The 27837-nt window shown below is 48.2% G+C and overlaps 1 protein-coding gene across 2 annotated transcripts in view; it reads left to right on the forward strand.

The window, feature by feature from the left end:
* The window catches only part of ACADSB (acyl-CoA dehydrogenase short/branched chain), a 359596-nt gene extending 332404 nt beyond the window's left edge, over window positions 1-27192 (forward strand). For both annotated transcript variants that reach the window (XM_069612021.1, XM_069612022.1), the window contains one exon: window positions 25098-27192. In XM_069612021.1, the coding sequence (XP_069468122.1) occupies window positions 25098-25168 (71 nt within the window). In that variant the 3' untranslated portion in view covers window positions 25169-27192. The remainder of the gene's footprint in view (window positions 1-25097) is intronic.
* The last annotated feature ends 645 nt before the right edge of the window (window positions 27193-27837 follow it).

Genomic DNA, 27837 nt, shown 5'->3' on the forward strand with positions numbered 1-27837 from the left:
CTTCCCCACCATATGTCAGCTCTGGAACCACTTTGCCCTTGAAAAACTTTATGATTGGGAGCAAAGAGAAGCGGCCAAATTTCCTGTCCATTGCTCGACCCTGAGCTGTTAGTTTTCTGGTCTTTTCCCAAAGATTGTGTTGCATTCTTACTTCATTGCCTGAGCTGTCAATTAGTACTCCAAGATATTTGAACTCTTTTACCACTTCAATTTTGGTGTTCTCGATTGACCAGTGGAATGTTTTTTTTCTAGCAGTTGATTTCTCGAGGATCAGAATTTTTGTTTTCTCCTTGTTTATTTCGAGGTTGTTTTCTGAAATATAGTTTGCTAAGTTGTTTAGTTGGCATTGCAGCCCAACAGGGGTTTGATCAAGGAGTATAATATCATCTGCGTAGAGAAGCCTTGGAGTTAGGATATCACCCAGTTTTGGTGCGAATGTTCTGAGATCTTTACCGGAGTCTTTGTAATCCCCAATGAAAGCCGTAAAAAGTGCTGGAGCCAACGGGCATCCTTGCTTTACGCCTCTGCTGATTGTGATTTCTTTTGATAGAGTTCCAGCGTGGTTTAGTTTTACCCTCATTGATGTGTCTTGATGCAGTGCCTTTATAGGCTCTAGTAATTGGGGTGGGCATTTCCATTGTTCCAGTTTGGCCCATAGCCTGCTTCGGTCGATTTTGTCAAAGGCCTGTGTTAAGTTCACAAAGGCTATGAAGACCTTACGTTGCTGTGCTCGAGTTTTGTTCTTTCTGATATTGAGTATCATGATGTTTACTTGTGTGCCAGTGTTCTTCGTAAAGCCTGATTGGAGGGGATCCCAGCGGGGTGAGGTTGAAGCCCACCTTTGGAAGCCTTTTAGCAACAGTGAGCCAAAGATTTTCCCGATGGTATCTAATAGTGCTATTGGGCGGTAGTTAGTGGGATCAGTTCTGTCGCCCTTTTTGAAGATCGGGACTACCGTGGCCTTTGTCCATGAGCGGGGTATCAATTTTGAGGTTGTTACCGTTTCGAAAACAAGGCTTATAAACTCAGCCCATTCTTTTGGGTTGTTTTTTAAGTCTACATTTGTTATTCCATCTGGTCCGGGCGCACGACTAGGCTTTAGTTTGCGGATTGCATCTTCTACATCTTCAATGTCGGAGAGGTCTTCCCAATTTGAATTGTCGTTAGCGGTGTTTAGGGTTTGTAGTCCGTTGGGGTTTTGGAATAGGGTGGAAAGGTGGGTCGTCCATCTTTCTTCACTCACTGTGTTGGCTAGGTTGTTGGCCTGGTTGCTGTCTATCTTTTTTATGAGTGACCAGAAATCTCTGGAGTTTCTTCCCATTACCTTTTTGAGCATTTCTTCTGAGTCTTGTTGGTATAGTAGAATGCGGTAAGATTTTAACCAAGCTTTATATTTTGCTGTTTCTTCTCTTAGTTTTTTTTCCATAAGTATCGATCTTGATTTTGCTGCAAGGTGTTTTAGTTTCCTTAGTGCACGGCGCTTGAGTACCAATAGTTTATCGTACTTATGATGTCTTTGGGGGTTGTCTTTTTTTCTGACCCGTTGTGGGGTTTCTCTGGTATTGAATTAACAGGGGTTGGTAGTCTGGTTCAGTTTTACACCGATTAGGCTCTTTGGCAAGTTTCTTTTTGTAGTTTTGTGCCAGATCTTTTATCCTTTCAGCGTTCAGTCTTAGGCGATTGCCTTGGGTTGTTACTTCCACTTCTTCCGACATTACGTGTTTGACTGGGCGTTGTGTGGTCCATGATATTAGAAGGATGTTAAGATCGCTTTCCTCTGTGCGTAGGACCTCAAATGAGGTTAAGAGTTCTAACATACCTTCTGAAGCGAATATATAGTCGATTGTTCCCGCTTGAGATGCTCTTTCCCAAGTTGGAATTAGGGGTTTTGTTGTTGACAGCAATGCCGTGTTGTGGAGGTTTCTGGAGTCCATTAATTATAGCCATTTTTTGCCTCTTGAGTCTCCTCTTGTCTCGCTGTTGGGTAAGAGCTTTTATGGGGACATTTAGCGTTCAGGTCTCCGCAGATAATTAATTCGGTGGTTTCAGAGTTTATTTGGGTCTTGTCTATTTCTGTTTCAATTATACGAAGAAAATCGTCATCTGAGATTTTGTCTGGGTTCCAGTACGTTGTTATTATTACGATCGGGGTTTCCCAGCTTTTGTTCGTGATCGTGTTTTGTCGGGTCCACTTCACCTTAATTGATAGATGGTTCTGTGAGGAAGATAGCTCTTTGTCTATTTCCAGACCGCTTCCTGTTCGAACTGCGATCAGGAGGCCTCCAGATGGACGGCCCGTTTTTCCTCTTACGGCTTTTGAGGTTGTCAGTTCGTAGCCGTCTAAAGCTGGCGAGGTTGTAAGCCAGGTTTCTTGTAGTGCTAGAATGTCGAAGTCTCCTAGATTAGTTTTTCCTGTTTTCATCAGGTGTTTGAATCCTCGGGTGTTCCACAATGCCATTTTCAAAGTTGTTGTCGTTGAGAGCAGGTTTGTTGTTTTTCCTAAGGGTGAATCTTTCTCTGCTCTCGTTGGTCATTGCTATTTAGTAGGCCTGTTTGGGGTTGCTTTAGGAAACCAGGACCATAGCTGTTTTATTGGTCCAAGGGAGAGTCCGGTTGTCCTTTTCTGTTCTTTGTCTTTAAGGTTGATTCTTGGTGTTGGAAGCTTTTCTGCTGTCGTTTCGTTGCCAGCGTCGTTGTTTATCTTTCTGGGTTCTCTCTGTTTCAGTTGATGGGGTATTTCTTTCTCGCCTTCTCGACTGGTTTTCAGCGTTAGATGACAGGTTTTTTGCGGGGTGTTTCCGGTGGTGTTATCACCTTTTCTGTTAGCTCCGAGGCTGTGCGACTGGAAGTTGCCCGGGCTGGACTGGATCTGCTGGTTGGGTGTTTGGTTGTCGGTCCAGTATTCCGTCAGGAGATAGCCTATTTCCGTAGATCTGTGTCGGTTTCTTTAGGCTGGGTGATTCTTGCATTCTTTTTTATGTGTATGTATGCTTTTGCTTTGCGGGCTTTGTGGTATGGTTCTACTAGAGGGATGTCTTCTGGTTTCAGGTGTCTAAGGGACTTGATGTTTCTGAAAATGTTCATTATCGTTCCTCTATTTAGAGTTACTGCTTCAGAGTTGTGATCTGTTTGTTCCATTTTGAGGATTATTGTCTGGCGGTTTTCATCATTCTTTTTCTTTAATGCGCGGGAGGTCCATTCTTTTCTGGGCTTATTCCAAGGGGCCTTTTTTCCTGATCGGGATCGGCTTATTAGTCTGCGTCGAGGGGTTCTTTCCTTTGACCTCCTGGTTTTATTTCTTTCAATGTTGGGGGTGTCTTTGTTGTTGACGTTGCATCTTTCATCCAAGAATAGGGCTTGACTTTTTTGGGATACTGGCAGGGTTGCTTTGGTTGGGAGGAGAGGTTCGGTCCTTTCGGATATCTTAAGTTCACTCTGGGGGTGTTGTGATGTGGTGTTGCGCTTTTTCGTCTTCTTTTTGTTTGTTGCTTTGATTTTGGTGGGGTCGAGTCTATGCTGATTGTTGAGACCTCTTCGGCATCTTGATCTGGCGTTAAGTGTATGGACAGGTTCATTAAGTTTGTATCCGCCAAGAAGTCTTCCGTTGTTCTTGGCAATTTTTGAATAGATTGTTGTCCCAGTTGATGAGTGGGGGGTGATTTTGGTTGCTGGTTAGTAGAAGTAGTTTGTTTTGGAAGAAGTATTTTTTCTGGTCTACCACGATCGGTAGTTGAATCTTTGGTCATTGTGCCATTTTCTGCCAGTGTATTTTTTTCTGAGAATTGGGTCGGTAGATCTGTTGTTGTGTTGAGTTGGTTGGGTGACTGATTCTTCTTGCGTGTTTCTTTTCCTTTGGTTCCCAGGATTTTCTTTATTTTGGGCTCTTCTGGTAGTCTGCTTCGGAAACTGAAGATCCTGGCGCATAGTGGTTGCTCTGTTTGCGTTTCTGCAGTCGAGTACTGTTTTTGTTCTCCCTTTTCAGCTCTCGAAGTATGGTCTTTAGTTTTTATTTCTTGTTCCTTGGCCGTGATGAAGCCTTCTAGAAAGATTAGTTTTGTATGCATGAGAGCAATTAGGGTTGTGTTGTCTTTTAGCGTGTCATTCAGGGTCTCATAAAGTTTGCCGAAAGGAGCTAGAGCTATGGTTATCACTGACATTATGGTCATGTCTGGTTTCCTTGACAGGGTTTCTGTTGTTTGAGGGAGGCTTGTTCTGCCGGGTCTAGCCGGTGATGTTTGGGGCTGTTCAGATCTTGATCTTGCGTGTCTGATTGTGTGGCAGGTAACCTCCTCTTTGGTCCCTTGTTAGGGTGCTTGTTCTCATGGGTCTGGGCGTTAGCAAAATTTCCCAGTCTGCTCCGACTGCTGGAGCTGGTGGGTCTTGTCTTTGATCAATGATTTTATTTGTTGCTGTTTTGGGAGTTTGGGATCCCGGCGGCTTGGTTTGGGATCCAATGTTTGTTTCTGCTTCTGAGTGGGTTCCATTGGCTTGGGAGGGTGCATCTTCGTCCAGCTGTGACTTGGTTTCCTTTTGAGGCAGAGGGTCGATAGAGTGCTGTGGGTGTTCGTCTATTATTGCCGCTTTTGGTGGTGGTTTGTCCATGAGTTTGCCAATTGGCGTTGTCGGGTCCTGTGTTATGCTGTTGAAGTTTTGACTAGGCTGGTCACCTTGTTTGGCAATGTCTAACGTTTTTTCCTCTAAGTCTAGGGCCTTGGATGTCGTTTTGCAAGCTTTAGTTGTCGGCACTGGGTCAGTTAGGGCCTCCAGTATCTCGTTGTCGGTTAATTTGTTGAGAATATCGTGTTTACGTTTCCCCTGTCTGGAGAAAAAGTCTTTCAGGGAATTGCAGAAGGTGGTTTGTAGTAGTGCTTCATTTGTGGGGTCCTGTTTCCCTTTTATCGTTTTTTGCTGATTGCGGTTTTTGTTAGTTTTTCTTTTTGTCTGGCAGCCATTAGCCTGCTTGGTTTTCTGTGTTTTTTGAGCAGACTGTGTCAGACATTTTTTTTTCTTGTTAGTTTCTGTGCCGGGTGCTGAGTCTGTTTCAGGTGTGACTTTTTTGCCTGGAGCGAACTCTTCCCAAACACTGTTTGGTTGAGTTCCGTCGATCGCCTCTAGGGGCGCTCTTCCAGACTGCGGGGGTGTTGGAGCGAGGGGCCGGGGAGGCGTGCTGTGATTCTCCCAGCCCTCAGCTCCTGCTGCTTCCTCCGTGGTCTCCGACACGTGAACCATAGCTGCGACAGTGCTGCGAGCCGGTCTCTCCGCGGGAGCTGGAGGTGCCGGCGACCTGGTCGAAAGCCTCGGCGTTCGTCCTTCGCAGGTGGTGCTGGGAGCCGGTGAGATTTCTCAGTTTCCTGCGGCGCTCGTGTTATTGTTGTGAGCGGGCTCATCCGCGGTTGCTCCCCCCGCTGGGGCGAAGCCCCTCGCAGCCTGTCCTCCGACCTGCTGCAATGGGCTGCTCTCGGCGGGGGGGTAGTTGGCGCGAGGTCGGGTCTTCGTTCGGCTCCGCATTTGATTCTTTTGTGATTTGCGGCTGAGAGGCCGAATTATGGTGCGTTGTCACGCCGGCTTCGGTCGCAGGCAACGACTGAATGCTTTGAAAGTTTTTTTGGTGCTGCAGGGTTAAAGATGCAGTTTGAGCGTCCGCTGGGAGTCCCGCTTGGGGTGGTTGAGAGTAGGGGGGGGGATTTAGGGCAAGGATTTGCTTGAACTGGTAAGCGTGCTTTTGGTGCTTGTTTTGTGGCTGGTTGGTTTGTTGATTGTGAGGTTTGAAGTATTGGCGGAGCCGGGCCCGTACTCCTCAGATATCTTTTTTCCGGTTCTTCGACCTCCGTTGTTGGTCTCCCCTGCGAAGATTGCGCGGGGTACGCGGGTTCTGGGTTCATTTCTTTTGCAGCCTGACAGCTGTAACGCTCACCTGATTCTCGCAGAGGCGCCGGTCTTGACTGGGCGACTACCGTATCTTTAAAGGTGATGTGTAGCACCCGGTTGGCTCTTTGGGCTGGACCTCTGTGCACTGTATGCCTGACGTGTAGAGTAAGATTTCTTAGGTAAGTGAATGCCGAGCTCTCCATCTGCCTCGGGGCAGGGTGCTGTAACCAGTTTCTTCACTGGATAGGTAGCGCAGGCCTCTTGACTTCAGAGGACTGCTGTCCGTCGTTTACTGCACGAACGGTAAGTTTCGAGTCATTCAAATGTCTTTAAAGTCTTTAGTAATGATGTCTCTTGTTTTGCAGGGTTCCGGCGATGGCGGATGACGGGCTGAAGTGAGTTGAAGATGGAGCCCGTGTGATGAATAGAAGCGCCTGGAAGCACGTAAGTAAGCGCTTGTTGCCTGCTTCACTATGCGCTCTAACTGTCTTTTTATTTTGCAGGCACGAGTTCGGAGCGGCTGCAGGGTGCCGGAATACCCACTGGATTAGATGTGGAAAGGAGTCATGGCACGTGAGTATTAAAGTTCCCCAATGTCTTTAAACGCACCTTGTTTTGTCTTTCAGATGCGGGATGCAGCGCCGAAGAGTAGGTAAGCCTTTGCCTTTCAGATGCCGGAATGCTAACCTGTTCTTTCTTGTCTTTATAGGTGTTGTTGAAGACTGGATTCAGGATGGTAAGCCTTTGCCTTTCAGATGCCGGAATGCTAACCTGTTCTTTCTTGTCTTTATAGGTGTTGCTGAAGACTGGATTCAGGATGGTAAGCCTTTTTCCTTAGGCCCAGGACCAGATGCAGAAGACACGATGAGCGTTCTGCTGCAGAGGTTGCAGAATAACGCAAAGCAAGATTCATCCACCGGGTGTGGTTTAAATAGCCTCCTGTAGTGTTTAGGTGTCTCCTTCCACAGCCACGCCTAAGTAAGAAAAGAGTTCCTGGTAAGAAAAGAGTTCCTGCCTTCCAGAAGAGTTCCAGTGTTCTGAATCTAGGGAGTGGCTCCAGCCCCACCCAACAGGAAAAGTAGTTCCAAACAGAAGAGGATCAGAGGCTCAACTGGCAGGCATGTAAGCAGCATGGTCTGCTGAAGGTAAGTCCACCCAAGCATTATGAGCCCGGCGCTTCCAGCGCTGGGACTGGGCATATTTATGAGCCTGGTGCCACTGGCGCCAGGACTGGGTCCAAAAGGTCCCAATTGGGACTGGTTGGCACTCGGAACCTGGGTTATGGATCTGCTTCCAAGGGAGTTGGGAAAACCCTGACCTTTTGGAAGCAGAGATCATGACAGTACCCCCCCTCAAGGCCCCTCCCAAACCGGGCTTCTCCGGGGGTTTTGGCTTGTCAGGAAATGTTCGGTGAAATCTTTTGATTAGGCGAGGAGCGTGGACATATTCAGCAGGTTCCCAGGATCTCTCTTGGGGGCCGTAGCCTTTCCAGTCAATTAGGTAGAATAGTTTAGATTTGGAGATCTTGGAGTCCAGAATGCTTTTGACTTCAAACTCGAGTTCTCCATCCACTAGGATAGGTTTTGGAGATTTGGTTAGTCGGGTTTGAGGTTGCAAGGGTTTTAATAGAGAGACGTGGAAGACCGGATGTATCTTCATGTGCGGGGGCAAGTCCAACTTGACCGCTACTGGGTTTACTATGGTAGTGATGGAATAGGGACCAAGGTATCTTGGGTTGAATGTGCGTGGCCCTTTTAGAGGTAGATATTTGGTGGATAACCAGACTTGATCCCCTACTTGATAGTGAGGGGCTTCCTTCCGATGTTGATCTGCTCCTTTCTTGTATTGTTCTTTAGCCCTTTGAAGGTGAGAAACAGCTTCCTTAAAGGCTTGGGTGATTGTAGAATGCAGGTAGTCTACTGCTGGTGTTTCAAGATCTTGGAGGGGATCCAACTCCGAGGTTCGAGGGTGACTGCCGTACAAAAGAAAAAACGGGGTTTTCCCAGTTCCCGAATGGACAGAGTTATTGTAGGCATACTCGGCTATCCAAAGGATATCTTTCCAAGTTTTTTCAGTTTGTTGCAGCATGCAGCGTAAATACTGTTCCAGAGTTTGATTGGTCCTCTCGGTTTGTCCGTCGGTCTGAGGGTGGTGACTGGTCGATAGTCTCACATCAATTTGAGCCGACCGACAGCAACTTCGCCAAAAATGAGAAATAAATTGACTACCTCGATCCGAAATTAGAACCGAAGGAAAACCGTGCAGTCGGACGATGTTTTCGAGAAATTCTCGGGCCAGAGTTGCTGCTGTTGGCAAGCCTTTGAGCGGAATGAAATGCGCCATCTTGGAGAATAAGTCCACGATTACTAGAATCGTATTGTATCCGGAGCATGGAGGTAGATCGGTGATGAAGTCCATAGAAAGCGTATGCCAAGGGCGAGGTGGGATGTCAATAGGGCGTAAGAGGCCTGCTGGTCTTTCCTTTTGACTCTTGTTTTGGGCGCATACTCCACAGGACATTATAAAGTCTCTGATATCTTTTTTCCAAGACGGCCACCAGAAGTAGCGCTTGATCTTTTCTGAGGTCTTGGCCATACCGGGATGACCTTCCATTAAAGAGTCGTGATAACAAGAGATTACGTTTTTCTGTAAATCTGTGCTGGGTAGATATAATCGTTCTTGGAAATACAATAAGTTGTCCTTTACTGCAAAGTCCTTTCCCTGCAGATGCCAATTTTGTATGTCTGCTGGAGTTACAAGTTGCCTGGCTTTATCCTTAACTTCCTCTATGGATTCTGTGGCGATTACACCCAGAATTCTTTGTTCGGGAATGATTGGTACAGGTTTAGGGTTGACCAACTGTTCTTCCACTCCCATCCGAGAAAGGGCATCGGCTTTACCGTTCTTTGTACCAGGTCGATAGGTAATTATGAAGTCAAACTCGGCAAAGAATAATGCCCAACGGAGTTGTCTAGAGGATTGGGCTTTTGCGGTCTTCAAATATTGCAGGTTTCGGTGATCCGTAATCACAGTAACGGTGTGTCGGGCCCCCAGCAGATAATGCCGCCAAGCCTTAAAGGCAGACTTGATAGCCAGAAGTTCCTTGTCAGTAATCGTGTAATTGATTTCAGGAGGCGAGAATTTGCGGGACCAAAATGCCACGGGATGCAACTGATTGGTTACCGGGTCCTTTTGTGATAGAACTGCCCCCATGGCAAGGCTTGAAGCATCAGTTTCCACGATGTAGGGGAGTTCGGGGCGAGGGTGTTTTAAGATTGGTGCAGAGATAAATTTAGTCTTCAAATCCTGGAAAGCTTGTTCCGCCTCGGTAGACCATTCAAAACGTTTGTTTTTCTTTAACAAGGCAGTGATGGGCTGGACTATTCGAGAGAATTCAGGGATAAACCTGCGGTAAAAGTTAGCGAAGCCTAACATGCTTTGCACACCTTTTACGGAGGATGGTGATGGCCATTTGAGAACTGCATCGACCTTCTTTGAATCCATATGCACTCCGCCAGGTGATAATATGAATCCCAAGAATTCAACTTCAGTCACGTTGAAAACACATTTTTCCAACTTAGCGAAAAGTTTGTGTTGACGCAATCTTTCGAGGACCATTTTCACGTGTTTCCGATGTTCAGATTCCGATGAAGAATAAACGAGGATGTCGTCAATGTAAACAACAACACATACATCTATGAGCTCTCTGAGGACATCGTTCATAAAATATTGAAAGGCGGCCGGGGCATTGCAAAGTCCGAAGGGCATGACCTGATATTCAAATAGCCCATACTTGGTGCGGAAGGCCGTCTTCCATTCATCGCCCTCTTTTACTCGTACCAAGTGGTAAGCTCCTCTAAGATCCAGCTTTGTATATATGCATGCTTTTCTGACTTGGTCCAGGAGTTCAGGGATCAAAGGTAACGGATATCTATTCTTAACGGTGATCTGGTTCAGGGAGCGATAATCGATACAAGTTCTAAGGTCTCCTTCCTTTTTTGGAACGAAGAACAAAGCTGAAGAAGCAGGGGACTTGGAAGGACGAATAAACCCATTCGCCAGGTATTGATCCAGGTATTGTCGAAGGTGAAGGTTCTCAGGCTCGGTGAGGGCATAAATTCTACTACAAGGAGGAGTAGATCCAGGTATCCGGTCTATCTGGCAGTCATAAGACCTATGAGGAGGTAGAGAGTTAGCCTGATCCTTCCGGAAAACATCTTGGTATTCTAGGTATTCGGGAGGTAACTGGGGAGTCTCTGAAGAAATTGCGGCCAGTGCAACACCAGGTGGAGGGTGACAAGTAGAGACACATTCTGGAAACTGGACCGTTCTTGCTCGCCAATCGATCAGAGGATTGTGTTTCTCTAACCAAGGTATTCCTAGAATAATCTGAAACTGAGGGGCCTTGATCACATCGAACACGATCTTCTCATGGTGTCCATCTTGACTTACTAGCGTCACCTCTTGAGTGGTATGCGTTACTGGCCCGGAGGCTATCTCCGTACCATCCACCGTAGTAATGACGTCCTTTACAGCCTTGGGACAAAGAGTTAGATTCATCCTCAAAACCATTTCATGATCCACATAATTGCCGATGGCACCGCTGTCGACGTAAGCTTCAATTGCATGTAATCGATCCGGATTATCAGGGCTAATGAGGACCATAGGTATCACGAAATGCGAGGTCACGGAACTGGTTTTCACGCTCGGCAAGAGGACCTCTATTCTTGTCGGGCGAGGTCGTTTCCCTGCTCAGAGTTTGTAACTTTGGTAACTGCAGCTCCTACTGCCTTCTTGGCAGGTTTCACCAGACAGTCTCGAAGAAAGTGCCCTGAGTTTCCGCAATATAGGCATAATTGCAACTGTTTCCTCCTTTCCCGCTCCCTTTGTGTTAGAGGACCTTTCAGACCCCCTATTTGCATGGGTTCCCCGGAGTCTACTCCTTTGGAAGGAGTTGGCGGTTTGGAAAATACTCGAGCATCAAACTTGGAACGATCGGCCTTCCTGTTCTGCAGCCTGTGATCTATTTGAACGACCAAGTCTATATAATCCGAACAGTCTTGTGGGGGATTCACTACTTGGGCTAAAACGTCTTTGAGCTCTCCACATAGACCTCTATAAAACAGCGTAATCCTTTTGTCCTCAGGCCATTGAGTTTCCACTATTAGCCTATTGAAAGATGCAATATAAGCCAAAAGGTCTTGATTACCCTGTCGCAATGAAAGAAGCTCATTGTCCAAGGCCTGCCCCTGTGAATGTCTTGCGAACAGTTTTTCCATACTAAGCTGAAAGGCTTGAAAATCATGGAGAACCGGATCATCTTGATTAACTAGAGGGATCGGCCAGTCTGCCGCATTGCCACTAAGGTACGAAAGTACAAAAGCTACTTTTGCTTGATCAGTTGGAAAGGCTGCTGGCCGGCATAAGAAGTGCAACCGGCACTGATTGATAAATACTGCAAACCTCTTTGGGTCACCAGAAAATCGTTCGGGCGGAGCCAGAGGTACATTCCCAGGTAGGTTGATCTGCACTGGATTCATAGAGGATGTTGAAGGAAGATTTGCCCCTGATGCGGGTAACGGGGTCTGTCCGGCTTGTGACTGTAGCACTTGTCTAGCAAGATTGTCTGTTCTCTCCTTGGAAATAATTAGTTCCCTTCTTAGAGCATTCGTTTCCTGACGAGCTGCATGCACTTCTGCCCTTAGTTCCCCAAGTAACCGGGCTAGGGGGTCAGTATCCGAGGTTTCCATAGCGCCTGGGCGAGAGTTTTGCGGTAGGCTTTGCGTTCTGTAACGCTCACCTGATTCTCGCAGAGGCGCCGGTCTTGACTGGGCGACTACCGTATCTTCAAAGGTGATGTGTAGCACCCGGTTGGCTCTTTGGGCTGGACCTCTGTGCACTGTATGCCTGACGTGTAGAGTAAGATTTCTTAGGTAAGTGAATGCCGAGCTCTCCATCTGCCTCGGGGCAGGGTGCTGTAACCAGTTTCTTCACTGGATAGGTAGCGCAGGCCTCTTGACTTCAGAGGACTGCTGTCCGTCGTTTACTGCACGAACGGTAAGTTTCGAGTCATTCAAATGTCTTTAAAGTCTTTAGTAATGATGTCTCTTGTTTTGCAGGGTTCCGGCGATGGCGGATGACGGGCTGAAGTGAGTTGAAGATGGAGCCCGTGTGATGAATAGAAGCGCCTGGAAGCACGTAAGTAAGCGCTTGTTGCCTGCTTCACTATGCGCTCTAACTGTCTTTTTATTTTGCAGGCACGAGTTCGGAGCGGCTGCAGGGTGCCGGAATACCCACTGGATTAGATGTGGAAAGGAGTCATGGCACGTGAGTATTAAAGTTCCCCAATGTCTTTAAACGCACCTTGTTTTGTCTTTCAGATGCGGGATGCAGCGCCGAAGAGTAGGTAAGCCTTTGCCTTTCAGATGCCGGAATGCTAACCTGTTCTTTCTTGTCTTTATAGGTGTTGCTGAAGACTGGATTCAGGATGGTAAGCCTTTGCCTTTCAGATGCCGGAATGCTAACCTGTTCTTTCTTGTCTTTATAGGTGTTGCTGAAGACTGGATTCAGGATGGTAAGCCTTTTTCCTTAGGCCCAGGACCAGATGCAGAAGACACGATGAGCGTTCTGCTGCAGAGGTTGCAGAATAACGCAAAGCAAGATTCATCCACCGGGTGTGGTTTAAATAGCCTCCTGTAGTGTTTAGGTGTCTCCTTCCACAGCCACGCCTAAGTAAGAAAAGAGTTCCTGGTAAGAAAAGAGTTCCTGCCTTCCAGAAGAGTTCCAGTGTTCTGAATCTAGGGAGTGGCTCCAGCCCCACCCAACAGGAAAAGTAGTTCCAAACAGAAGAGGATCAGAGGCTCAACTGGCAGGCATGTAAGCAGCATGGTCTGCTGAAGGTAAGTCCACCCAAGCATTATGAGCCCGGCGCTTCCAGCGCTGGGACTGGGCATATTTATGAGCCTGGTGCCACTGGCGCCAGGACTGGGTCCAAAAGGTCCCAATTGGGACTGGTTGGCACTCGGAACCTGGGTTATGGATCTGCTTCCAAGGGAGTTGGGAAAACCCTGACCTTTTGGAAGCAGAGATCATGACAACAGCCTTTCAGTCCTGACAAGGACTGCTCAACTCTGCTCGAACTCCGCGGTGCTGGGTAAGTTTTTGTAGGTCCTCACACAAAATGGTGGCTGTAGAATGGAGCACAGAGAGAGAGGCAGCCTGGGTGTCTCCTGCAAAGACTGCTAAACTCTGCTCGAACTCCGCGACCGCTACGCGGTGCTGGGTAAGTTTTTGTAGGTCCTCCCACAAAATGGTGGCTGTAGAATGGAGCACAGAGAGAGAGGCAGCCTGGGTGTCTCCTGCAAAGACTGCTCAACTCTGCTCGAACTCCGAAAATGGCTATTTCTTTAGACAGAACTGTCTCCTCGGTCTCCTCGGTCTAAATGTAGTTATGAGCCAATGCATTTCAGGGCTTTACTCCATCATCAGGGCTATATATGCTTCACGACTGAGTCTTTCAACTTTGATTCCCCGACTTCCCTTCTTGGAATCACCTTCCAATCTGAATGGTTACCTAAGGCGGGTGAGATGAATTCAGTGCATGCCAAGGTAAACTTTCTATTCTTTCTTCCCATCCTTCTTCTTCTCTCCCTCTCTCTGTACCTTTGTCCATTCTCTATTTCCCTTCTGTCACCTTTTCTTGCCTCCTTCTTTCTCCCTCTCTCTGTACAGATTTCAATTCTTTCTCTTTTTTCTTTTCCTTCCTTTCCTTCTGTTTCTCTCCCTCTTGATGTACCTTCTTCTCTTTGGTTTCCTTTCCTTCTGTTTCTCCCTCTGTCTCGCTGCACTTTTTTCCATTCTTTATTTCTCTTCTCATTTTTAGTCTGTTTTGTTCCCTTCTGCTTTCCAAGATTCAAACTCTTTTCCTTTCTCCTATTCACTCTCATTGCTCTTTGTTGTTGCTGATTCTCCCCGTTCCCATTCTACGTCTCTTTCTCATCTTCCCTCTACTTGTTCCTTTTGTTTCTTTTCTCTTTTGTCTTTCGGTCCTTTCTACTCTTTCCCGGCTCCCCTCTCTTTCTCCTTCCCCTAGCCCAGTCCCTTTGTTCCCCACCATCCCTCTCTCTTGTCTTTTCCCATCTTCTCCCTCCCATGGCACTCTTTTCTCTTCCGCCGCCTTCTTCAGCTCGAAGTTGCCGGCATTGCTCAGTGCAGCTGCGCTTAACCTTAGAGAGTGGTGAATGGTTTGAAGGGCTGCTTTCAATGCGTGGACTGTAGTGGAAGGGCCACAGCTTTTTATTTCCACGTGTACATTGTTAATGGCACCTTGAATGCCCATTTGGTCCTTGTGTTGCTTGGTCTCTGACCCAGTCACAAAGTTGGTGAGGGGTTTAGGTCTCATAGCAGAGAAATGTGAGTGATATTGTGAACAGACATACACACTCGAGTGGTGCCACAATTGAAATGTACCCACGTAAGAGGCACAGCCAAGAGAAGAAACAGATTATAGAAAAGGTGTTCTGTAAAGATCTTTCTATGTTTACAATGGTCTTCACTGTGGGATAGTCTGTGAATACAAAAATAGGAAAATGCTAATGTCCAAAGCTATGCAGTGCATTGTAAATGAAGTGAAGTGTAGCCATAATCCAGGTGTTCAGAATAAATGTGACCACCACCGTTGCCCTTGGCATTGGGGAGCCCAACACAAGTTTATTCCATGCTCAAGAAAGTAATTGGAGCTGGCACAGCATGGTTTCCAGAGAGATAAATCCTATCCTGGGAGCCCCCGCTGCCATGTCTGGGTGCCACCTTCCTTCTTCAATGCTGCAGACTATTTAGGGGCCAGTTAGCCAAGCACAGGAATTTCAGAGTTTGGGGCGTGTCAGCCTGACTGTGGAGTAGAAAGCTCTAGATCATTTGAGGGGTCAGCATTGGACAGACTCGCGAACAGGCGACCTCAGTGTGAAGCTCAAGGGTACAAGACTGGCCAGTGTTGGCCTTCCCACAGTGCAAATTACCTCATTATTGCGCTCAGGAGTACCCGAGGGGGTGGTGTTGGCCTGACTCCAGAGGAGGTGAGCACATTATGGGACTCTGAAGTATTAGAGAGGCAGCAGTGGCCTAACTTCAGAACAGGTGACCCCATTGTGGATCTCAGGAGTATTAGAGGGGACAGTGTTGACCTAACTCTAGAGCAGGTGGCCTCATCATGGAGCTCTGCAGTATTAGAGGGGGCAGTGTTGTACTGACTGCTAAGCAGGGAAGGGAATGTGTAATGTAGGTGGTCTTGTATAGCACCTTCTACCACTGTTGGTGGTCTCGCTGCATGTAACCTATCATGGGGCTTTTGAGTATTTGCGTGGCTGGTGTTGGGCAGACTCCAGAGCAGGTAACGTCATGAAGGCGCTCTGAAGGGTGGAGGGTGCAGTCCTGGCTTTAATCCAGTGCAGGTGACCTCATCATGGGGTTCTGGAGTATTAGAGAGGGCCGTGGTGGCCTTACTCCAGAGCCGATGACCTCATAATGGATCTCGGAAGTATTAGAGGGGCTGTGGTGACCTTACTCTAGATCATGTGACCTCATTGTGGGGTTCTGGAGTATTAGAGGGGGCTGTGGTGGCCTTACACCAGAGCAGGTGACCTCATCATGTGCTTCTGGAGTATTAGAGGGGAGCCATGGTGGTCTTACTCCAGTGCAGGTGACCTTATCATGGGGGCTCCGGTGTATTAGAGGGGGCCATTGTGGTCTTACACAAGTGCAGGTGACCTCATCATGGGGCTCTGGTGTATTAGAGGAATCCATGGTAGCTTTACTCCAGAGCAGGTAACCTCATCATGGGGTTCTGGAGTATTAGAGAGGGCCGTGGTGGCCTTACTCTGGAGCAGGTGACCTCATAATGGATCTCGGAAGTATTAGAGGGGCCGTGGTGACCTTACTCCAGATCAGGTGACCTCATTGTGGGGTTCTGGAGTATTAGCGGGGGCTGTGGTGGCCTTACACCAGAGCTGGTGACCTCATCATAGCGCTCTGGAGTATTAGAAGGGGCCGTGGCGGCCTTATTCCAGAGCCGGTCACTGCATCATAGATGTCAGAAGTATTGGAGGAGGTCTTGGTGGCCTTACTCCGGAGCAGGAGGCTTCATCATGGGGTTCTGGAGTATTAGAGGGAGGCTGTGGTGGTCTTACTCCAGAGCAGGTGACCTCATCATGGGGCTCTGGAGTATTAGAGGGGGCTGTGGTGGCCTTACTCCAGAGCAGGTGACCTCATCATTGTTTGCCTGACTCCAGTTCAGGTGACCTGCCTTATGATGGATCACTGGGGTATTAGAGGGAGTAGTGGTGGCTCAACTCCAGAGCAGGTGACCTCATCATTGTTTGCCTGACTCCAGTGCAGGTGACCTGCCTTATCATGGATCACTGGGGTATTAGAGGGAGTGGTGGCTGTACTCCAGAGCAAGTGACCTCATCATTGGGCTCTGGAGTATTAGAGGGGGCTGTGGTGGCCTTACTCTGGAGCAGGTTATCTCATCATGGGGTTGTGGAATATTAGAAGGGGCCATGGAGGCCTTACTCCAGAGCAGGTGACCTCATCATTGTTTGCCTCTCTCCAGTGCAGGTGATTTGCCTTATCATGGATCACTGAGGTATTAGAGGGGGCCATGGTGGCCTTACTCCAGAGCAGGTGACCGCATAATGGGTCTCTGGAGTATTAGATGGGACTGTGGTGGCTTTACTCCAGAGCAGGTGACCTCATCATTGTTTGCCTGACTCCAGTGCAGGTGACCTGCCTTGTCATGGATCACCGGGGTATTAGAGGGAGTAATGGTGGCTGTACTCCAGAGCAGGTAACCTCATCATGGGGCTCTGGAGTATTAGATGGGACTATGGTGGCCTTATTCCAGAGCAGGTGACCTCATCATGGGGCTCTGGAGTATTAGAGGGGGCTGTGGCGGCCTTACTCTGGAGCAGGTGACCTCATCATTGTTTGCCTGACTCCAGTGCAGGTGATTTGCCTTATCATGGATAACTGGGGTATTAGAGGGGGCCGTGGTGGCCTTACTCCAGAGCAGGGGACCTCATCATGGGGCTCCGGAGTATTAGATGGGACTGTGGTGGCCTTATTCCAGAGCAGGTGACCTCATCATGGGGTTCTGGAGTATTAGATGGTACTGTGGTGGCCTTACTCTGGAGCAGGTGACCTCATCATTGTTTGCCTGACTCCAGTGCAGGTGACCTGCCTTATCATGGATCACTGGGGCATTAGAGGGAGTAGTGGTGGCTGTACTCCAGAGCAGGTGACCTCATCATGGGGCTCTGGAGTATTAGATGGGACTGTGGTGGCCTTATTCCAGAGCAGGTGACCTCATCATGGGGCTCTGGAGTATTAGAAGGGGCTCTGGTGGCCTTACTCCAGAGCAGGTGACCTCACCATGGGGCTCTGGAGTATTAGATGGTACTGTGGTGGCTTTACTCCAGAGCAGGTGACCTCATCATTGTTTGCCTGACTCCAGTGCAGGTGACCTGCCTTATCATGGATTCCTGGGGTATTAGCGGGTGTAGTGGTGGCTGTACTCCAGAGCAGGTGACCTCATCATTGTTTGCCTGACTCCAGTGCAGGTGACCTGCCTTATCATGGATTCCTGGGGTATTAGCGGGTGTAGTGGTGGCTGTACTCCAGAGCAGGTGACCTCATAATTGTTTGCCTGACTCCAGTGCAGGTGACCTGCCTTATCATGGATTCCTGGGGTATTAGCGGGTGTAGTGGTGGCTGTACTCCAGAGCAGGTGACCTCATCATTGTTTGCCTGACTCCAGTGCAGGTGACCTGCCTTATCATGGATTCCTGGGGTATTAGGGGGTGTAGTGGTGGCTGTACTCCAGAGCAGGTGACCTCATCATTGTTTTCCTGACTCCAGTGCAGGTGACCTGCCTTATCATGGATTCCTGGGGTATTAGCGGGTGTAGTGGTGGCTGTACTCCAGAGCAGGTGACCTCATCATGGGGCTCTGGAGTATTAGATGGGACTGTGGTGGCCTTACTCCAGAGCAGGTGACCTCATCATTGTTTGCCTGACTCCAGTGCAGGTGACCTGCCTTATCATGGATCACTGGGGTATTAGCGGGTGTAGTGGTGGCTGTACTCCAGAGCAGGGGACCTCATCATGGGGCTCTGGAGTATTAGATGGGGCTGTGGTGGCCTTATTCCAGAGCAGGTGACCTCATCATGGGGCTCTGGAGTGTTAGAGGGGGCTGTCGTGGCCTTACTCCAGAGCAGTTGACCTCATCATGGGGCTCTGGAGTGTTAGAGGGGGCCGTGGTGGCCTTACTCCAGAGCAGGTGACCTCATCATTGTTTGTCTGACTCCAGTGCAGGTGACCTACCTTATCATGGATCACTGGGGTATTAGAGGGAGTAGTGGTGGCTGTACTCCAGAGCAGGTGACCTCATCATGGGGCTCTGGAGTATTAGAGGGGGCTGTGGTGGCCTTACTCCATAGCAGGTGACGTCATCATGTCGCTCTGGAGTATTAGAGGGGGCTGTGGTGGCCTTACCCCAGAGCAGGTGACCTCATCATTGTTTGCCTGACTCCAGTGCAGGTGACCTGCCTTATCATGGATCACTGGGGTATTAGAGGGAGTAGTAGTGGCTGTACTCCAGAGCAGGTGACCTCATCATTGTTTGCCTGACTCCAGTGCAGGTGACCTGCCTTATCATGGATCACTGGGGTATTAGAGGGAGTAGTAGTGGCTGTACTCCAGAGCAGGTGACCTCATCATTGTTTGCCTGACTCCTGTGCAGGTGACCTGCCTTATCATGGATCACTGGGGTATTAGAGGGAGTAGTAGTGGCTGTACTCCAGAGCAGGTGACCTCATCATTGTTTGCCTGACTCCTGTGCAGGTGACCTGCCTTATCATGGATCACTGGGGTATTAGAGGGAGTAGTAGTGGCTGTACTCCAGAGCAGGTGACCTCATCATTGTTTGCCTGACTCCTGTGCAGGTGACCTGCCTTATCATGGATCACTGGGGTATTAGAGGGAGTAGTGGTGGCTGTACTCCAGAGCAGGTGACCTCATCATTGGGCTCTGGAGTATTAGAGGGGACTGTGGTGGCTGTACTCCAGAGCAGGTGACCTCATCATTGTTTGCCTGACTCCTGTGCAGGTGACCTGCCTTATCATGGATCACTGGGGTATTAGAGGGAGTAGTAGTGGCTGTACTCCAGAGCAGGTGACCTTATCATTGTTTGCCTGACTCCTGTGCAGGTGACCTGCCTTATCATGGATCACTGGGGTATTAGAGGGAGTAGTAGTGGCTGTACTCCAGAGCAGGTGACCTCATCATTGTTTGCCTGACTCCTGTGCAGGTGACCTGCCTTATCATGGATCACTGGGGTATTAGAGGGAGTAGTGGTGGCTGTACTCCAGAGCAGGTGACCTCGTCATGTCGCTCTGGAGTATTAGAGGGGACTGTGGTGGCCTTACTCGGGAGCAGGTTATCTCATCATGGGGTTGTGGAATATTAGAAGGGGCCATGGAGGCCTTACTCCAGAGCAGGTGACCTCATCATTGTTTGCCTCTCTCCAGTGCAGGTGATCTGCCTTATCATGGATCACTGGGGTATTAGAGGGAGTAGTGGTGGCTGTACTCCAGAGCAGGTGACCTCATCATGTCGCTCTGGAGTATTAGAGGGGACTGTGGTGGCTTTACTCCAGAGCAGGTGACCTCATCATTGTTTGCCTGACTCCAGTGCAGGTGACCTGCCTTATCATGTATCTCTGGGGTATTAGAGGGAGTAGTGGTGGCTGGCACGGAGCAAGAGAATCACTTGCAGCTCCTGAGTGCTGAGCGGGGCATCACTCTAGGGAGAGCTGTTCCGTCACAAAGCATCAGCACTATATCCATCATTAACTGGCGAGATGCAGGTACTGATGGGAAGCCTTTAGTGTCCAGGGAGACCTAAGAGGGCCATTTTAGCTGATGCCATGCTAACCCTGGTTAGGAGGTCCTCAGAATTGCATACATTCCAGTCCCCATAGGTACGCACAGAGCGATGAAAAAGGGTGCTCAAAATTAGAGTCAGGGTCCTTTGGTGATGTAACAGGTTGGTTAAAGATTTCCTTTGCATTATAAATGCACTTCAGTCCTGAGATTAGGTCACTTCTGGTGACCCTGTGCCTGTCTTTGTACACACACCATATTCTAGGTGGGCACTTATTCTTGCCCTTGTTGTGCTCCACCTTCGTTCCGTTTCCCACGTTCTCTTGCTCTCGTATGTGCACGTTCTGCTCTTCTAAGCATGCTTCAGACCCCACAGTGTGTTTTCCTTCCACTCTGAAGCCACTATGGTCCTCTTTTCCCACTGTTTCTTTTGGGTCTATGGTTACACTTCAATTCCTGCAGGTAGATTATTTGCCAGACCTGGTTTTAATAACCGAAACATGCCAGACACTGCACTGTGGATTGCCAGTCGATGTGACCTTGTTCATGCCAAGGGGGAGAATGCCGTGGGGTCATGGTGTTGCCCTAGTTTTTAAAGAATGTCTGTTCATCCTTTGGAGAGGTTAATGAACGCGTGCAGGAGACCGGTCTGCCGCACTTGCTGGCAGTAGTTGGTCATTCCTAGGAAGGCTGTCCAAGGGATTAGTTACTCTTGAAGCTGTTGCTTAAGGCATTCGACCTTCATGGTCCTGATGGTTTGTGAGTGTTCATGTTTATGCCCCAACTCTAGATTGGAATCTTTCTGCAAGACGAAAGCAGAATGTCTGATAGGGATAAGAGTGTCTAGAACTTTCTATATGGTTGAAAAGCCTAGTTATTTGGCAGGAGCTTTTAGGCATCTTCTAAGATTTCTTATCTTAGCAAACTGAGGTCCCTTTGCCTGCTTTCTATGATGTGACGGAAGTGTGGGAGACGCAGGCATGTGTTAAAGGTATTGTGCAAAACTACTGATGTCTCAGGTTGCCCAATTTTAAAGGTCTGATTTGTTTTCCACTACTCCCTGGTGGTAATTCTTAGTGCTTTCCTTGACGTAATAGTTTTGGGGGGCTCTCCACAAATGCCTGGTAACCTTTCTTTCCATAAAGGTGTCAGTTTGGTGTTTCTCGTAGGTGCAAATGATACTTAGTGTGTTAGCAATGGCCTTGACGTTCTCCTTGTGCTGCTGACTATGTATTGGGGAGTCTCTTTGTTGAATTCCAGAAGACTCTGCCAGCTCCTTCCCATCTGCTACAGCCTTCCCCTTTCCACATCATGTAAACCTTGACACTGCCCGCTACGAAGCATGGGCTCTGGCGGGCAGTGGCTAAGAAACATCTTTTAGCACAAGTCATCGTTAAAGCGGTGCTGGGGGCCATGGGGTGCGGGGCAGGGGGGTACAGCACGCTGTTCTGCATGAGGTTGTGGTGGGACACTGCCTGCTCTATTTTTATGAGTCCAGCAGTTTATTCATGACCAACCCTCACCTTAGCTAATCCTGTGTGTGGGGGGGGGGGGGGCAGAAGGTATTACCTACTGTCAGGATCAATAATTACTGGGATTAACCAAGGCAGGTGTATTTTTAGGCTGGGTAGCGGAAGTCTGCCGCAGGGCGATTTTGCCTTTCAACTCCAGGTGACACATTACAATCCATACTTGGATGAATGGGTGGCGTGAAGTAACGGGCTTTGGAAGCCTGGTCTGGTGCCCAGCCCTTTAGTTTCATTTGCTCTTAACCTGTAATTTATTTTTTAATAAACAGTTTTTAACAGTGCTTGCATGTCACCTGCGCACCATTAAGAGACAACCCGGTCATGTCCACATCAATGGTTCCATGAACTCGTATCAGCAGCCTTTTGCCAGTATGGTGTCTGTAGGCTCATACCCACTAAGAGTTTTCAAGTAGGCGACCATTCTGTAGGTTCACAGCGATTTAAAAAACAAACAAAAAAAGCAACATACTGTCACAATCAATAATAGAGCTAGTGAAACATTCCTGCTCAGTCTTAGACTAGGGGCACTGTAGGGGATGAAGGGACTAAAGCATTATGATACGAATACTTAAGTTTCCTTTACAATGGCTCCCGAGGTAATGGTGAGGTCAATGATATTAGAATCCGGGGATCTGTTGCACACACGTTCATTGGAAGAAATAAAGAGGGCCATTGATTCACAATATAGCGGGAGGGCCCCTGCCCCAGATAAGAGCTCAGTTGGGGTTTTTAAAGAAAATACACACGAAATTGCATTGCTCCTCATGCTCAGTCTTTGTCAATAGCTTCACCCTTCCTCGGTTTCCTTTAGAAATATTTCATAAGAATTCAGGGTCCTGTTTTAACACTCAGGCCCTGATTCATGGAATTATTTGCTTGTGAAACAGGGATTTGCGGACAGAATGGCACGCAAATCCCTGTTTTTCACGAAAATAATTCCATGATTCAGGGCCTCAGTCTCTGTCTTTTGCTCCTCCTTAAAAAATTACTTGGATTGCTCTCCTGTTTCTAGTGGGGTGTGATTACCTTCTCTCCCTCCTGATGTTGCAGCTGTGCTACTCCCAAGAGTAGAGTCACCTGGAGCTTCTCCATTGGTAGGCCGAGCCAGTCGGGCTTGCCAGCCCCAGAATCCACAGAGGAGCTCAAGAGGACCTCGCCACCTCTCTTCACTAGGGAGCTGATCGTCACCCTGGGTACTTCCTCTTTTTCCTTTGCTGGTCCTGACCGCTCATTGATGACGCAGCACATGCTTGTTCCACTTCCGACCATAAATCCATCCCCTTATATCTCTCTTATCTACCTCCTCTGGATATGCTCCTCAACCACCTCATGATAGCGCTGTCCAGCTACCACCTAAGATTTATCTCCAGTCACCTGCTCCAGCCACCTCCGGATAGCACTGTCCAGCTACCGCCTAAGATTTATCTCCAGTCACCTGCTCCAGCCACCTCCGGATAGCACGGTCCAGCTACCGCCTAAGATTTATCTCCAGTCACCTGCCACAGCCACCTCCGGATAGCACTGTCCAGCTACCGGCCAAGATTTATCTCCAGTCACCTGCTCCAGCCACCTCCGGATAGCACTGTCCAGCTACCACCTAAGCTTTATCTCCAGTCACCTCTCCAGTCACCTGCTACAGCCACCTCAGGATAGCTCACTGCCCTCCTTCTAATGTTTCCCTCCAGCCTTCTTATTCTGCCACTTCCGGATATCCCCCTCCGGCCACCTCTTGCTATATCTCTCCTTCCCGCTCTTGGTATCGCCCTCCTGCGACCGCCTGATATCTCTCCAGTCACCTCCTGATGTTCCTGTCCCCCACCCCCGCCCCTCTTGCTGGTTCTTCTCCCCATCTTGTCTCTGACTCCAAACTCCTCCTAAAGCTTCCTTAATGAATTGATACTTCTCTCCAACCTAAGACCATGACCTTCTCCAAATGCCTACGGCTTCCGTTTTGAGGAAGTCCCATTTCTAATTCCCCCCATTTCTAATTCCCTGGGTCCTCCATTGGGCTATCGTGGGTGTTAAGGTTTGCAGGTGTGTAAGCTCATTGATTCTGTGAGGTGATTGGGTTCTAGGAAATCGCCACTGCAGTTGTAGCCTCTCTCTGATTGGTTGATCCATGTGGCGTCTGGTCAGTAGCTTTAAAAAGCTGGTCTGCCATCTTAGATTTCATGGGAGCTTTCCTTATGTTTCACAGTTGTAAGGACAGTTGTTGGTGCTGTCCGGGAGTTTTATCTTGTTGAATCTGTGATGGAGAGGTAGTGCCCTTCTACGCGTGAGGTCGCCACTTTTCTGATTGTACCGTTAAAGCAACAGTATCATATCTCTTCCCTGCCCAGTGGCGGGAGTAAGCGGGGAGACGGGGGCATTCTGTCCATGCCACCTCAGGGCAATTCATCCGCTAGCTTGGGGAGGCACCTAGCCCCCTTAGTCACCCCACTAGCCTGAAAGGGGCCCCTAGGGGACCCTGACATCTATGGAAACAAGGCGGGTCACCACACACGATAGAGACGCCAGACACAAGGTTGTATTCCCAAAGCTAGGGTTTTATTGCAAAGCAAAAGTCTCAGTTGGCCAACTCGGTCTCACGCCCCCCGCAACGTGTATCTCTAGATCTCGAGGGACGCAAGAGAGCGAATTACGTACATCAGTTAGATATATACAAAATGCATATCAAACAATCAGCTATGACATGTTTAACACCCCCCTTTATTGGGTTTCTTTGAACTTGGTGTGATGATGGACATCTCTGACCACTATGACACCTTCAAACATCTATTCTAGTAACAATTTGCAATTTGTGAGTGCAGAGGCATCTTTCAGTTATTGAATAAAACACGGCGCTTCTGTTCTTGGAAGCAAACTACATACGGGGGGAGTTGCATTCCAGACCTTGCTATCTATCAGTTGTTATTCGCGTCCTGGGAGCCGACATGCTCTAGCGGGCTCAACAAAGGGGGTGGGGGCGTAAGAAAAGCAGAATTCAAGCCTTTAGCGGTATTATTCTAACATATTCTACCATATAACGAGACTGGCTGGCAGCTGTGAAATGATTAAATGCCCTGCAGCTCTGCTTCAAGGCTACATTCGGGAGGGAGATGGGCATTCTTCCTGGCGCTGCCTACGTTTGTGTTTCAGCGAACTCTTGTTATCCTCATTGCCCTGCGGCCTTGTCCTTTTCACATACAGACAATGTTCCACAGTCGAGCAGTGTAAGCGGAAAATATACTGCGAAGCATAGAAAGCAATGAGCAATGGTTAGAAAACAAAATGGCGATTCTTGTTACATCAAAATGGCCGCTCACTGGCAAACTCGAAAACCTATATTCTGTCATATCGTGCATGAGACGGTTGGCCCACGGCCACCAAAATGCGTTTGCGGTCTCAAAGTAGAGGTATCCGTATTTCTAGACTGACAAGCTGTCCCCAGAATAAGGCTGTCTCCACATATTCAGTGTACTAGGGGCCATTGTTTGGGACACTAGCACAATCTCTCTGAAACACGACTTTTCTCCTCCATGTGAGAAGGATGCAGAAAGCGCCGCTTTTCTCACACGCTGGCTTTCTCTTCCTTCTCTGCTCCTCTTTCTTGGCACTCTGAGTATTTCTGCGATATGATCCTGCCTCCGAATTGCATGAACATGAGTGTATGGGTGCATGGAATTGCAGGAGTGTCTGAGGTTATGTAGGATAGAAACTGTTCTCTGTGTGAGAGGGAGGTCTTTTCATCCAGTCCTTTCACTCTGCTTTCTGTGATGTCATAGGTTCCATCTATGAAGGGACGTCCAATATCCAGCTGAGCACCGTGGCCAAGTTTATCCATGATGAATACTGACAAGCCTTCACAATGCACCCTATAACTTCGCACAATCACCCACTGTTGGATGGCTACTATTACCAGCGCTCACAGATGACATCATGGCCCCTGGGTTCTGCAGCAAATATCACATCATCAAAGGAGGACAAAATCAGAGACAAATGGACATTGCAGTATCTGGACAAGCAAATTGAAACAAAAAAAGTGCACCCTCTTCCTAAGAATGGTGCAGTATTCATGAAAATATTTGAAGATGTTTTGTGAATCATGTTCTTTCCGATTGCACTCGAGGTGTTTTGTGGATCATGCTTTTTCTGATTGCACTCAAGAGGCCCTCTTTGCTTTGGGATCCTCTCTGTGAGTTGACTTTGCAGCACTGAGCTTGTGGTCTCCCTCTGGTGCAGGTTTCCTGAACATTGAGGGCAAAAACGTTGGGCATATGAATGCGCTTATGCAGTGTAGCCTCTACCCCTGTGTTTCAATTTCTGGATCCAGTAAGAGCCTTGGCCACCAGGATGAGCGACCTAGTGCGGGGAAGCAAGCGGTTCTGTGAGTGCTGGCATAGGGCGGTGGGAGATGCTTGAATCTGTGCCAGAGCCATCTTCCTCCGGAGCGCTGTGCATCATGTGAGGGATGGCGTGGCGTCCGACCACCACATGGCAGACTTAATGAGCAGCTCCAAAATACAGGGAGGTGGGATGCCATCGTTAGTTGGGCTCTCTGATCATTTAGTTCTCACTGCAGGTGTGCTAGGACTACTTAGAGGGGCAGAGTGTAGTCTCCTTGCTTCCCTGCCCTCTTGCCGGTCCATGTACACCTCTGTCCCTGATCCCCTGGGTCAGTAAATGAGAAGAGCCAGAGAAATGTGGCTGCAAGGGAAGGGTTTTGTGATTCTTGGTACCCCAATCTAGGAGCTTTCCCGACAACCCCCCTTGAGTCCTCCCTTGCCTGGTTGTGCCACGAAACCTTGCAAAACATTACACAAAATATCAGGACAATTCAACTCAATCCTGTACGGATGCCAGCTTTTCCACCTACCCTGGAACTCCCCAATACCTCTGGGACACTCTTGTCTAAAGTGTGAAAAAGACTGTAAATAGCATTATTTTGCTGTTTCTGTTTTAAACTGAAGTCCAGTGTGTTATCCGTCTGCAGGTTTTCATGTCATTGCATTTGAGCATTTGGCCTGCCTTTTTTTGAGCTCATGAGCTGCCCTCTTCTCAGACTGTAAATGGCTCCCTTGCTGCCCTCGTGGAACCTGTAAGCCTCCCATCCTAGCCCTTCGATAGCCCCTGTCTGAGCTGGAGAACTGCCTCTGTCTGAACCTGTGAGAAGCCCATCACAGCCTATGTGCTGTCCATCATTATCTCCATTCTCTTAATCGGCCATGGCCGGCCGGGTGAGCTGCTTCTTAGTTTAGGCTGTTTTCTGGAACAGAGGCCATAGTGTGTATGGGAAAGTTCTGAGGTCCTGGTAGGCTGCATGAATCAGACTCCTGAAAGGTAAAGGAAGATTGCAACATCCTCATCATACTCACTCCCACCTTAATGACCAATGATCAAGGCAAGTTTACTGGTGCAAATCTATTTTTTGTGGGTGATTTAAAATTATTGAGACTTGTGAACTTTTGAAGTTACCACGTGCAATCCAAATAATGTGTTTGACAAGACTGTTACACTATTATGTCTATTTGACTTCTTCATATGGAATTATTATCGCTTGCTTTGTGTTTTAGGCATGACCTTTTCTGATTATTAGTTAAATGGTCTTTATTTCAGTGTTTCTCTGTAGCCAAGCGTATTGGAGTCCATGTTACAGTGAAGAGATCAGCCCCAGAACTGGGGCGATTGGCAACGTTTCTGCCCTGCTGAAGTTCAATGAAGGGCTTTGGCACCCATTAATTGTGTTACATTCTTTCAACAGCCCACTGACCCTTTTGTGACTCTCTTTGCATTGTACTGCCCTTTAATCACTCTTTTAGTTTTGTTTCTATTTGCAAAAATCAGGGGTTGCTGAAAGCAATAAAGTTTCTGTTTATTGAACTTCTTGTGCCAAGTGCTTGTGACGCATCTGCGCAGTGTGTGTTGCCTCGAGGGAGGACGGGCAGAATTCTTCACATGTATCACTTCGTCATGGAAGCTTTCATTCTTGTTGACCGGCAAATAACGTTTGGGGATAAAAAGGGAGGCAGACAAACAAGAATGTCCTTGATGATACACAACAACCAGGTAATGATATGTACAAATTGCGCCCTGATGCCCCCGGGCCTGATGGTCTGCGCGTTATAAATAAACAAACAAACAAATAACATCATGAGGGGTGGTCCACTTTTTTTTTGCTTTCTTCATCCGGCACCTGGACCACTTGTTGCTCCTCGGGCACCCAAGGACTATCCTCATCAGTAGGGTGGAGCTGTGCCTCTCGAAGAATAGTGAGCAAGGGGTCCTCGTCTGGATTCCCCTAGTAACTTAAGGTGAGACCCACATTATGCAAATTAACAAGGGGGGTCCTGGGAGTCCCTCTGCCAGACATTAGTCCTGGTTACAAGAGACTTACCCAGATTATTTAGCCAGACTGAAACACGTGTCTGGGGTTGCTGTTGGTACTCTTGTTCAGAGGAGAATTGCCTAGCATTTCGGTGCTGGACTGCCCGAGGGCAGGACAAAGACTGATATGTTTTGGATATT

This window comes from Ambystoma mexicanum, chromosome 8, assembly GCF_040938575.1.
Source record: "Ambystoma mexicanum isolate Mex_15411 chromosome 8, UKY_AmexF1_1, whole genome shotgun sequence".
In the NCBI taxonomy this organism is placed as follows: Eukaryota; Metazoa; Chordata; class Amphibia; order Caudata; family Ambystomatidae; genus Ambystoma; species Ambystoma mexicanum.